Consider the following 13668-nt stretch of genomic DNA (forward strand, 5'->3'; position numbering starts at 1 on the left):
ATGAAAAGGAAAGTCCTTTGTGTAACATCTCAGTTAAATATTGTAGAATCTGAGGGATGTTTGGATCAAGGGGGTTTAGGCCTTTAGCCTGGTTCCAGGCGCAAAATCTTTTCCATTTGTCTGAATAGGTTTTCCTGGTGCTGGGTCTCCTGGCCTCCAGAATGACATCCATAACAGCTTTGGATAAAGGTGTTGGCTGGTTGTTTAGGTAATTTGCCATGCAGCCAGGTTTAAAGTTTTGAGCTGGCTGTGTAGAATCTGATGATCTCGCTGGGTGAGCAGGTGAGGAATATGTGGCAAAATCCATGGTGGGCCGTGGGCCATGTTCCTTAAAATTGGGTACCAATGTTGGCGTGGCCAGTCTGGTGCAACGAGTATCATTTGTGGTCTCTCTAATCTGACTTTCAGCAGTACCTTTGCTAGAAGAGGTAGTGGAGGGAAGGCATACACTGTTAATGTTTTCCAACTGAATGAGAGGGCGTCCACCTTCCAAGCTAGTGGGTGGAAGGTCCTTGTGCAAAATTTTTGAAGTTGGTGGTTGTGGGGGCTTGCAAACAGATCTATGTCTGGGCATCCCCATTTTTGAGTTATCATTGCAAATACTTGTGGATCCAGTTTCCATTTGTGTGGATCCATGATATTTCTGCTTAGGTCGTCTGCCAATGTGTTTTTCTGTCCTGGCAGGAATTGTGCTTGTAATTGAACCTGGTAAGACAGTGCAGTGTTCCACAAGGTCATTGCTTGCCTGCATAGAGGGTAGGAATGTGTGCCCCCTTGCTTGTTTATGTACCACATGACTGTGGTATTGTCCGTCTTTATTATTAGTTGTCCTGGGTGTAGAAGGTCCTTGAAAGCTGTTAGGGCATTCTGTACTGCTAGCATTTCTTTTTGATTGATATGCAGATGCCTCTGATCTGTAGTCCATTTGCCCTGAATGCACTGCCCTGCCCTGCCATGTGTGCTCCCCAGGCATAGTCTGATGCATCTGTTGTCATAGTTTGCCTGGCTGTGGGTAAGGTGAAAGGCTGACCTTTGTTGAGGTGACATGCCTGTGTCCACCATAGAAACTCCTGTTGAAGGCAGGGAATGAGTGGTATCATTGTTTCCAAGCTGTGGCTGTGCTGAGTCCATACACTTTTCAGGTACCATTGTAATTTCCTCATATGCAGTTTTGCAAATAGTATTAGTAGTATGCAAGATGCCATGAATCCCAAGGCCTTCAGAATTTTTCTTGCAGGGAGTTGGGTCTTTGTTGCCATTATTTTGAAATATTGAAACAGGTGTCGTTGCTTGTCCGGCGTGAGATAAGCTATCTGGGCCATTGTATTCAAGCTGGCACCCAGGAATATTATGTTTTGTGATTGCACTAGTTTTGATTTCTTTTCGTTTACTGTGTACCCTAGACAACTTAGAAGGTGTTTGACAAATGCCAGATGCTTTAAAAGAATGTCTTTGCTTTCTGCTTGAATAAGGCAGTCGTCCAGGTATGGGTATATTTGAATTCCTCTTTGTCTGCAGTATGCAATTACTGGTGCCAGGCATTTTGTGAAGACCCTGGGTGCAGTAGATAAGCCAAAGGGCAGTGCAGAGAATTGGTAATGCTTTGAACCTGCAATGAAGCGGAGGTATCTTCTGCAAATTTGTCTGATAGGGACATGCAGGTATGCCTCCTCGAGGACCAAAGTGACTAGCCAAGCATTCTTGCCCAGCATGGGAAGAAGCTGCTGTAGTGTTAGCATCTTGAATTTTGGTACTTGCAGATAGGTGTTCAGAATTGAAAGATCCAGAATGGGTCTCCATGCCTTGTCCTTTCTTGGGACTAGGAAGAGTCTTGAGTAAAATCCTTGTCCTTGCTCCTGTGTAGGTACCTGTTGAATGGCTCTCGTGTTCATGAGAGCTGTAATTTGTTTTTGTGCCTCTGCCCATTGATTTGGTGGCAGGTTTGGCATTCCTTTGTTCCTTGGTAAGGTATGAAAGTGGAATCTGTATCCCTGAGAGACAATGTTTAGAACCCATTTGTCTTTTGTGATGATGTGCCAGTTGTCTGCAAAAAATGCTAGTTTTCCTCCCAAGGGAGTTGCCAGGAGAGATTTGCTTGGTAGTTTGAGGATAGAGTCATTGTGTTTGTCTTTTGCTAGCTTGGGACCTGTCTTCTCCTCCTTTCTGGGTAGCAGAACCCCATTGGCGAGGTTTGTAAGGGCCCTGTGACTGACCTCTGCCCCTTGGGTGTCTGTATTTGCCCCTCTGTGATTTGTCTGAAGCTGGAAAGGACCAGTTTTTTGTTGGCCAATTTCTGCTGAATCGAGGGGGTTGTACCTGCAAAAAATCCTTGACCGTTTGCATAGACTTTGCCTTATCCTCCATTTTCTTTAAAACCTCTTCTGCTTTGACACCAAATAATACATCCTGTTGTAAAGGTGCATCCAATAATTTTGCTTTAACATGGTGAGGGAGGGTTTGTTCTTTTAACCAAGCATGCCTACGTATGACAGAGCCAGTAACGGCTGCTCTACAAGAAGCTTCCAATGAGTCAAATCGGCATTGTAAAGTATGTTTGCCCACCTGTTCAGCTGCATGCAACAGATCCTGCATTTCCTTGAATTCAGGCTGTTCTGAATGTGTGCTCATTTTTTTGTTTTAACTGTGACATTAGAAATTGTTGATATTTCAACATGTGAAACTGGCAGTTTAATGCTCTCATAGCCAGAGTAGCTGAGGTGTATATTTTCTTTCCCCATCTATCTAGGGCTCTGGAATCCCTTTCAGAGGGCACAGGATTTTTAGCCATAGAAGCTTTTGCTCCCTTAGGACCCTGGGAAATTGTTTCTGGGTCAGCTACAGGGCTTTTATAAAGGAATTTGTGTGAGTCAGGTACTCTGTAGTATCTGTCTGGTTTGGCTGGGGCAGGAGGAAGACAGTCTGGATTTAAACTAGACTCCAAGTAAACATCATCCACAATATCCAGAACAGGAGGGATAGCAAGAGGTCTGTGCTGGGGTAGTAAAAGGAACTCTTGGAGCCTTTTCTTAGAATCTGAGTAATCCTGGCCTTCCCAGTGGAAATGTTCCTCATGGTATGTAAAGTTTCCCCAAAAGAGTAGTCTTCAGGGGGAGATGCTGAGGGAATAGAGTCTTCAGCATCAGAATCTTCATAAGGTGGAAAAGTGTAATCCTGTTCCTCAGAAGAATCTGAGGAGAGAGAAACCTGGTCAGAGGATGCATAATCCTCCTCATGTCTAGGTCTTTTATCAGGAGGGGGATGGGAACCCCTGATAAGGGTAATCAAATCTTCAGCCATCTTAAGCATCTGTTTCCTAGGCATGGGGCCTTGAACTGTAGACTGATGTACAGTTTTCTTTGGTTTTAAAGGAGTTTTAAGTTTAGCATAAGATTTAATGGTGAGTGTAGTCGGTCTGAAGACACCTTCAGAAACCGAAGGTGTTTCCGTTGCACAGGTGTCTAGTTTTGCTCCGGTGTCGGCAGAAGGTGGCGTCGGCCTAGTCGATTCCGCATGGGAATCCGCAGCTGTCTGGGGTTCCAGCTCTGCGGTCGTCAGGGGCTGCGTAGGCGCCTCACTGAAAACCGGAGAACCGGCGACAGGCCCAGCTGAGGCCTCGGTGTCTGGCTTATTCCTAGGCTGCCTGTCCTTATCCTTGCGTTTTTTATGAGTGGCGGTCGTCGGCTGCTCCGACGGCATGATATAATTAAATTTCCTACCAAAGTAATGCTGTGCGAAGTCAAAACGGCATTTGATAGTTCGTTTATTAAACCTAGCGCAAAACCGACAACCTGTGACGTCGTGGTCTGGGCCTAGGCAAGGAATACAGTAGGAATGGAAGTCCTTATGAGGTATTTGCTTCCCACAAGAAATGCAATTGTTAACTTTTTCTGACATCGGACTGAGGCAAGAAAATGTTCCCAAACGTGGTATTTAGCTTTACTGAAGACTTCGGAAAATCTCAGGAGTCGGCCGAACGGCACTTGCGAACTGCTTCTGCTTTGGGCACCGCGCGGCAAGAAAGACTGGAGAAAATGGCGTCGGATGCCTCTTATATACCCCTGGCGCACTGACGTCAGGGAAGAAGCGACAGCAACCGACGCCGGACCAAGACTTTAGAATTCGGGCCGACCGTGGGACTGCCTGACGGCAGGATAACCCAAGTGTGATGACTGCAACAGGGTAACACAATGAACATCTATACTGACGTAATTTTAGTTGCAAACATTATATATCCCTTACAATTTGCTCAATCATTGCCAGTCAAGCATTATTTAGCTCACTCAAATACTGTCTTCTTTTAAACCTCATTCCTCCCCTGTATGTACTGTTCCCACAATTCCCAATTTTTTGTCCATGCAATTTGCTCCTACCCCTTTTCTAAAGATCCCACTTCCAGTGGCTTTGTCTCTGTTACTATACGGACTACTTCTAGTACAGTTGGTTTAAACTTTGATTTCCATTTTGTAGTAATTGCTTTTTAGCAGCCACCACAGACTAAGCAAAGCCTTACTATATCTAGGCAATTCCAATTCTACATCACAGCTCAGAAACATGCTTTCCCAAGATGCAGCAATTTGCTCACCCAGTATCTCTGTTAAAGTAGTCTGCAGGGAATCTTTAAATTCTTCGAACTCATTACATTCCCAGAAAATATGTTCCCAATTACCTCTTTCTTCCCCATCACACCTCCAACATTTGCTGTCTACCTGACGAAAAATCCTCTGGAATCTACTTGGGGTATAAAAATATCTATGTAAACATTTCCAAGCAAAAGTCCTAAATCTTCTAGATTCTGTTGCACATTTGGGAGACATATTTGGGAGAATTGCTTATCCAGTCTCTCTTCCCAGTCCTTTTTAACCTCCTCTGATTGATTCTTATAGTTATCGTGTAAGACCTCCATTTGATCTAAAATACAACATCTGTTAGGATATACTTACAAATCTACAACTTGCTTCCAGGGGAGCTAGCACTAGACTGAGGAAACCACTAATAAAATTTAAAAAAAAATGAGTTATTAGTCAACACTTTCCAAGAATACAGAATAAGCTTCCCTTTAGAATCAGACGTAATCATGCATTAACATCTGCTAAAAATGAATGATGCATATGTGTGGGAAGTATAAAATATCAACATGGAACTATGTTAATCAAGCTTCTTGAACACAATTGCTCAAACCTGACAGGCATTAAGAAGCTTAGGTTGAATAGAAGTGCTTTTGTGCTGGAGGGATAAAAAAGAAGAAAACACTGTGGGAAAGCAATGGCACATACAAATGAAATTCTCAATGGAGACAGTGTTGGGACTTGCATTGGAGTCAGCAGGGCATACAATGTTCAGATGTGTCAGAAGGGGAGAGATAGCTAAGCCAAACACTAACATTCATCTGGGAAATAAAAAAAAAACTATCCAGAGGTTGCAATGAAGGTAGCAAGTGGAAATAAGTGAACTGTAAGCACTGCTGGGGAATATATTAGCTTTTTTGTGAGATGTCACTATCTATTTGTTAGCACAACCAGAAGGAGACAGATCAGTTACTACAATGGATGACAACAGCATAAGGAGGAAGTGTAGTTAGTACAGTCTGTGAATGTGAAGGGATAGTTAACAGGAACAGGAAGTGCATGAAAGGGAAGGCCTCCAAGTAATAAGGAAAATATGGTGCTAGGCATAAGGCGAATGAGAAAACTGGGTACAGTATGAATTTAAACTGTGTAAGGGGTGGAGGCTGGGATAGGGGTGAGCAACAACCATCTGGCCAACATCCCCAGGAAAAAGGAATGTGAAAAAGAAATGAAACAGAAAGTCAAGAATGGAGAAAAGGGACAGTACTTAAAGCTATGAATCTAAACAATAAAATGCCACTACTGTAGGCCATGTTGTAGCAGACATAAACAGGAGGTAGTGGTCACACAGGCAGTACAGCATGGGCAATGACACAGGTTGAGTTCTCAGGTAAATATCTTACAGGACGAATCATGGCAGATGAGCAGAGTGCAATGTAGGGAAAAAATAGGACAGTATGCAGCAAGGTGGATGGAGACACAAGTGCAGAACAAGGCACTGGAGAAGGAAAGCTGAAACCCATTTATTGTAGAACAGCAGATGTGGGGGATGGTACACCAAATTCTATGACTAATTAAAAGGGAGAAAAAGCACACTTTACAAGAGTAGTAGGACAGTGGACTTAAAACATGATAATAGCTGCAAAGGGGACTTTATACCTCCAACAAATAGACTTGTTAAACTGTCATTATAATCTTCCCATCCAATATTTTCTAATCTCCTATTACTGATTCCTATCATTATCATACAATATTTTATAAAACTTATCTTTCTTAATTGCATCTTCTGTCCCAGGTTCCACTAAAGCCCTACCAGAGCTGATCTTTCATTCAATACTTTTTTTCTCTCTGTTTGCCTATATTCTTCCAACAGATCCTGATATGGAAGGCAATTCTTTCCACTCTGTCACTTTTCCATTCCAACTTATTTGCTCCTAGTAACACATTTCCTTTGTTAGTGTTTTTTAGTATTTTTCTGCCATCTCTTGCCTATTTTCTGTACCTTTACTTGTATGTATTCCTCTTGGAAAAAAAATATTTTTTCTCCACTCCTTCACTGACTTAAGTCTTCCATATTGTTGTCTGCACTTTATAAATACCATACTCTCTAACTTAAACATGTATAAGTTAGCCACCCTCTAATTTAAACAGATGCTAATGACAAGGGGAAAAAGCTAACAATGAAAACACTAAACAAGGGAAGGTATAAACAGGTAAATAACTAACTCCACATAGCCAAAAATATTAATTACAACAGCAGCAAAGGCGATAACAAGGAACTATCAAAAAAACGTAATCCAGAGCTTGCTAGAAGATCCTTCTCGCAGAGCAGCAAACAAGATCTGGGGAATTTGGGGAAATGCACTGTGGGTAGGGAAGGGTGCCCATGGGCTTTGCTGAAGTCCTTGAGCTTTAGTAAAGGCCGATTTGACCCCATCAGTGAGAATAAAGGTGAGCGTGACAACAACACATGATTCGTTTTTCACTGTAGCTGAAAAAGCAACAGAACCAAAGGTCGAGGACTAAGAACCTTGCTTAGACTTCTCATTAAGAAAACATTGTAACAATAAAACACAGCTGATCCTTATGCCTCATTAAAATTTGCACAAATACTGCAAGAGTAAGATGCATGGTCTGGACCAAAGCAATACACACACATTTATTATGACTTAAGGTACGAGTAGTCTGCTTACTGCAGTAGTACATATTAAAGTACCAGTCATAACACTGATGAGGTTCGAATCCCTACCCAAACGAGGAGGAGAATAAAAAAGAGTGAAATTCAAATGTTGGTTCCAGGAATGAGAAAAGAAGGTGAAAGGTGAGAATTCCAGAGCATACGGACATGGTATATGTAAAGAAGGCAATAACATTTCTTAAACTTCGGCTAAAGAATGAAAAGGGGTGACAAAGAAGGTCACCAATCTATAATAACAATTGGACGTATTAAAGGAATCAATCTATGAAAGTAAATTCAACAACGTGGCCTGGAGCCATTAGATTCAAGTGAAGCATGTTTAGGATTTGGAAGAAACTGATAGAGAAAAGGAACCCAGACTATTGTGGGGAAGTGGAGATGCAAAAAGTATCCTAGGAAAGTTATATCCACAAAACAGAGCATGCAATGCAATGAATGCTCAGTTCTAAAGATTAATAAAGACTAATTCTTCTTAGGCAGATCTGGATTTCTCAAGGGCTGAATGTACAGCCTCAGACCAGCATGTCATGTTACTGCAGGAACTACCGCAAGGAACATGTGTACCTACGTGTGAGAATAACAAAATTCCAAACTGTGCTGATCACAGAATATCATAAGAGGAAATCTCAAAAGAAAGTGCAAAATATCTCAAAAATAAGACCTATTCTAATTCTACCAGCTAATATGCATGTTTATACGTAAGTCTGTCTATAGTACTAAATAGGAAGAGGTGCAAAATGTCATTTCAAACATCAGGCCAAATTATAAAACACTGTCATTGCTTAACACAAAAAAATTCTTTTTGGTGAGCTGATTTCTTCTGCACCTTCTCTCCAGCTCAGACAGGGAAATATGTAACTTGTGCACAATCATCGCTAGGTTCAGAATGACGAGCTGCATCTGAACGAGAAGAACAAGGAAATATTCCACTACAGCTGACCACAGGAATCATTAACAGTGCAATGATTTCCACATTTTCCTACCTAGCTCCAAATCTTGTTACCTCCGTCACAGTGCTACTACCCATTGCAACCACTTTGTGCTCTACAATGTGAAATGACTTATACTTTTGAGACTAACCAGTTTATATGGCAGCTGGTTCCATGATCCAAACAGTTTCTGTATAACACAAGCTGCAGTTTCCTTGTGAGCCTCAGCAAGAGGTATTGTCCCTCAAAACTCCTGATTATTACAAACTGCTAAGTAGAAATGTGTCACTTTTCTATTTTACCAATGAATCGCTTATGACATACCTTGTACTCCTTCTTCCAGGCTTCAAAGAGCTCCATAAATGCATTGCCTTCTTCAATCAGTGAAGTATCCATGCGGTGTGTCTTTGAAAATGAAAGCACAGCTTTCAGAGCACGCTCTGTCTCACTTGCTGCCCAAAGTCCACGGCTTGTGGTGGGTAAACGGTCATCAACTAGCCCCTCTTCATCTTCAATCATCTCTTCAAAAATAGCAGTCTGTCCCTTAACTCTACAAAATCATTACATAAAACATTTACAAACTATTTCAAACTATGCTCACATACTCAATTTCTGGTTAGAAAATACAACTTGTATGCCTGCTGAATCTGAATCGCTAAAGTGTAATGGAATGAAAATATGCAAAAATTATTCTAACTGACCCCACCAAATATTGTCAAAGCAACATAACATTTAATGTTTTTATGCCTGCACTTGTAGCACAGAGGGATAAAGCCATGACTATGGCCCAGGTGACTCGAGTTTAAATAGCGACTCAGACATTAGATGATAATCGCAGGAAAATTTGTTTATGAGTATCCTTAGGCATTAGATGGTGATGGCAGGCAAGTATGGGTATGAGTACCCTTAGGCATTAGATGGTAATGGCAGGGGAATAAAGGTATGAGTACCCTTAGGCATTACATGGTAATGGCAGGGGAATAAGGGTATGAGTACCCTTAGGCATTACATGGTAATGGCAGGGAAATAAGGGTATGAGTACCCTTAGGCATTACATGGTAATGGCAGGGGAATAAGGGTATGAGTACCCTTAGGCATTACATGGTAATGGCGGGGGAATAAGGGTATGAGTACCCTTAGGCATTACATGGTAATGACAGGGGAATAAGGGTATGAGTACCCTTAGGCATTACATGGTAATGACAGGGGAATAAGGGTATGAGTACCCTTAGGCATTACATGGTAATGACAGGGGAATAAGGGTATGAGTACCCTTAGGCATTAGATGGTAATGGCAGGGGAATAAGGGTATGAGTACCCTTAGGCATTACATGGTAATGGCAGGGGAATAAGGGTATGAGTACCCTTAGGCATTACATGGTAATGGCAGGTGAATAAGGGTATGAGTACCCTTAGGCATTAGATGGTAATGGCACGGGAATAAGGGTATGAGTACCCTTAGGCATTACATGGTAATGGCAGGGGAATAAGGGTATGAGTAGTCTTAGGCATTAGATGGTAATGGCAGGGGAGTATGGGTATGAATATCCTTTGGCATTAGATGGTGACAGCAGGGGAATATGGGTATCCTTAGGCATTAGATGGTGATGGCAGTGGACTATGGGTATGAGTACCCTTAGGCATTACATGGTAATGGCAGGGGAATAAGGGTATGAGTACCCTTAGGCATTAGATGGTAATGGCACGGGAATAAGGGTATGAGTACCCTTAGGCATTACATGGTAATGGCAGGGGAATAAGGGTATGAGTAGTCTTAGGCATTAGATGGTAATGGCAGGGGAGTATGGGTATGAGTAGTCTTAGGCATTAGATGGTAATGGCAGGGGAGTATGGGTATGAATATCCTTTGGCATTAGATGGTGACAGCAGGGGAATATGGGTATCCTTAGGCATTAGATGGTGATGGCAGTGGACTATGGGTATGAGTACCCTTAGGCATTAAATGGTGATGGCAGGGGAGTATGGGTATGAATATCCTTTGGCATTAGATGGTGACGGCAGGGGAGTATGAGTATCCTTAGGCATTAGATGATGACAGGGGAGTATGGGTATGAGTATCCTTAGGCATTAGATGTTGATGAAAGGGGAGAATGGGTATTAGTATCCTTTGGCATTAGATGGTGACGGCAGGGGAGTATGATTATCCTTAGGCATTAGATGATGACAGGGGAGTATGGGTATGAGTATCCTTGGGCATTAAAAGGGTGATGGCAGGGGAGTATGGGTATCCTTAGGCATTAGACAGTGATGGCAGTGGAGTATGGGACTGAGTATCCTTATGCATTAGATGGTGATGGCAGGGGAGTATGAGTATCACTTAGGAGAGGACAAGGAGTTGTTGGCTAATTTTTGCATAGGCTCCTGCAGAAAAGGGATCATGATGAAAATAAATGGCCTGGTGGTAAGCATTAAACTTACCAAGCAACCAATGGGCAATAGCCTACATAGGGGGTGCATGCATGTATCTATGTGGGAAGGCACTGTGAGTCACCCATTCTCCCCAACTTGGGGGGGGGGGGTGTTGTGCAATAACATAAGCTCCCCCTGTCAGGATGCCAATGAGGGCACAAAGCACCCTCATGGCTGGCTAAATGAATGTCCCTTGACAGTCGGCACTTAGACACTGGGCAAAATTCCTATGTAAAGAGAAAAAAATAGAATGTCTACTAATGGGGTGGCTTGATAGTCTGCAGGCACAGGGAAAGACTAAACAGAATAAAAATATCTGTATACAGGTCTTTCTTCTATAAAAGTGACTGCAATCTAGTTTTCCACAGTTGTCTAAGCTTCAATTCCTCAAGGAGTAAACATGTAAACACTTCCATAAGCAGTTACATAATACATTAACTCCTGAAATATTACTATCTACTAACTGATGTACAAAAGCAGACTTACTAGAGCCATATTCATAGATCTCAGAAAAGCCTTTGCCTCAGCACTGAGCAACTCTATGCAGAACTTACTGCAAATATGGTTGTCTTCAAATGCACTACATGGTTGCACCTGTATATTACTGTTATGCTGTTTGTTACTCTCCCAGACTAAGCCTGAAAATGGTTTAATGCAATTAGTACTCTACCTTGGTCAACAAATGGAAATAAATACTTGAAAACAATCTGTAAGAACCTTCATATACAGTGCAATGAAAAAGTATTTGCCCCTTTCCTAATTTCTTATTTTTTTGCATGTTTGTCACACTTAAATGTTTCAGATCATCAAACAAATTTAAATATTAGACAAAGATAACCTAAGTAAACACAAAATGCAGTTTTTAAGTGATGATTTTATTTATTACGGGGGGGGGGGGGAACTATCCAAACCTACATGGCCCTATGTGAAAAAGTAATTGCCCCCAAACCTAATAACTGGTTGTGCCACCCTTAGCAGCAACAACTGCAATCAAGCATTTGTGATAACTGGCAATGAGTCTTTCACATCACTGTTGAGGAATTTTGGCCCACTCTTCTTTGCAGAATTGTTTTAATTCAGCCATATTGAAGGGTTTCTGAGCATGAACCGCCTTTTTGAGGTCATGCCACAACATCTCAATTGGATTCAAGTCCAGATTTTGACTAGGCCACTCCAAAACCTTCATTTTGTTTTTTTTAAGCCATTCAGAGGTGGACTTGCTGGTGTGTTTTGGATCATTGTCCTGCTGCAAAACCCAAGTGTGCTTCAGCCTGAGGTCACAAACTGATGGCCAGACATTCTCCTTCAGGATTTTTTGGTAGAGAGCAGAATTCATGGTTCCATCAATCACAGCAAGTTGTCCAGGTCCAGAAGCAGCAAAGCAGCCCCAGACCATCACCATGTTTGACTGTTGGCATGATGTTCTTTTTTGAAATGCTGTGTTACTTTTACGCCAGATGTAACACGACGTACACCTCCCAAAAAGTTCAACTTTTGTTTCGTCAGTCCACAGAATATTTTCCCAAAAGTCATGGGGATCATCAAGATGTTTTTTGGCAAAAGTGAAATGAGCCTTTATGTTTTTTTTGGTCAGTTGTGGTTTTCGCCTTGGAACTCTGCCATGCATGCCATTTTTCCCAGTCTCTTTCTTATGGTTGAGTCATGAACACTGATCTTAACTGAGGCAAGTGAGGCATGCAGTTCTCTATAAAAAAAAAAAAAAAAAAAAAAAAAAAAAAAAAAAAAAAATACTCTTGTTTTCCATACTTTTCTAATAGTTTGTTCCAGTGATCAGATTTTGCTGATCCCTGGGCTTTGTCTTGGTTCCTGTTTTCTCCATTTTCCTTGTTTGGTCAAGGGGTAGTTTCTTTACTCACTAGTGGGAGTAGGGAGTACTGAGCTGCCTGTTTGTCCTCAGAGGAGTGGTTTAAGGCAGTAACTTGTAGGTTATTGGCCATTTTGGGTCATTTCCTGTCTTTTCCAGCCCCCTGCTATAAAGCACACTTTGGCGCGAATTAGCACGGAGCTGCCACTGTTGCACACTAGGGCAGCTCCGGTTAAGCAGGTTTAAACTATTCGGGCTACCTAAAGTCCACTCTTCAAATTTTCCCTTAAAACTACCTTCCTCGAACTATACTACTGATCAAATCAGCGTATCCTATAACTAAAAAGATCATCTCTACTTAACTCCAAGTAGACTATTCTCTATCTGTTAAACCTAGCACTTGCTCCTACAGTACTTATTACCTTGATACGGCACTCTTGTCATAGATAGTACCCAAAAAGGCAACCCCCCATTTCTCGGTCACCCACGTCCCCGAATCTTTTTAAAGTTTTTGTCTATCCTTCTAGCATGTCGAGGGATCAGTTGCTAGTGTCCTCTCCTGCTCAGCTGGTGAACCTGGGAATATTGAGGCAATGTTACAATTGCCTCATGTACACAGACAACCCTCTCCTCCTCCCACAAAACACAAATACATGCGAGATGCAACTATACAGCCAAACTGGAGGCTGAGCTCTCTCAACATAGGACTGGCAAGACCAGTCAGGAGGAGAAGGTTACCACACACACTATAGACCCAGTCTCACATAGTACCATTACAACCTCAAATCATACACATAAACACACAAAGACATACTCGGAGGCTCTGATCAAAAATCTACCAAAACAGCAGAGGCCACCAAAGCAGACACCCAAACAACCACCACCTCAGAACACAACACCTGCAACACATAGACCTCACAGTCAGAGTGTCAAACAGTCACAGCCCTTAAGGCCAAACACAATGCCAGACACACTAGTCATTGGTGACTCCATAGTCAGACACACTGACGTCCCGCTCACCAGATTGAGTAAGGAGAAGGTCACAGTAAGCTGCCTGTCGGGCGCTAGAATCCGCCACATAACGCAAGCACTCAGGTCTCTCAACAGCAGGTACAAATATGACTCAGTCATTGTCCACGCTGGTGTAAACGACCTGAGACGTACCTCCTTGGACTACATGAAAAGAGACATTGAGGAGCTCTCTGATTATGTAGCCCAGGC

General features: G+C 42.2%; 1 protein-coding gene across 1 annotated transcript in view; it reads right to left on the reverse strand.

Annotated features, from left to right (window-relative positions):
• Positions 1-13668, reverse strand: part of SHPRH (SNF2 histone linker PHD RING helicase) — a 1609144-nt gene that overhangs the window by 603721 nt on the left and 991755 nt on the right. Inside the window, exon 21 of the mRNA XM_044068807.1 lies at positions 8517-8742. Coding sequence (XP_043924742.1) covers positions 8517-8742 — 226 coding nt within the window. The remainder of the gene's footprint in view (positions 1-8516; positions 8743-13668) is intronic.

The sequence above is a fragment of the Protopterus annectens genome, chromosome 1.part0 (assembly GCF_019279795.1).
Source record: "Protopterus annectens isolate FY-2018-M chromosome 1.part0, PAN1.0, whole genome shotgun sequence".
Taxonomy (NCBI): domain Eukaryota; kingdom Metazoa; phylum Chordata; order Ceratodontiformes; family Protopteridae; genus Protopterus; species Protopterus annectens.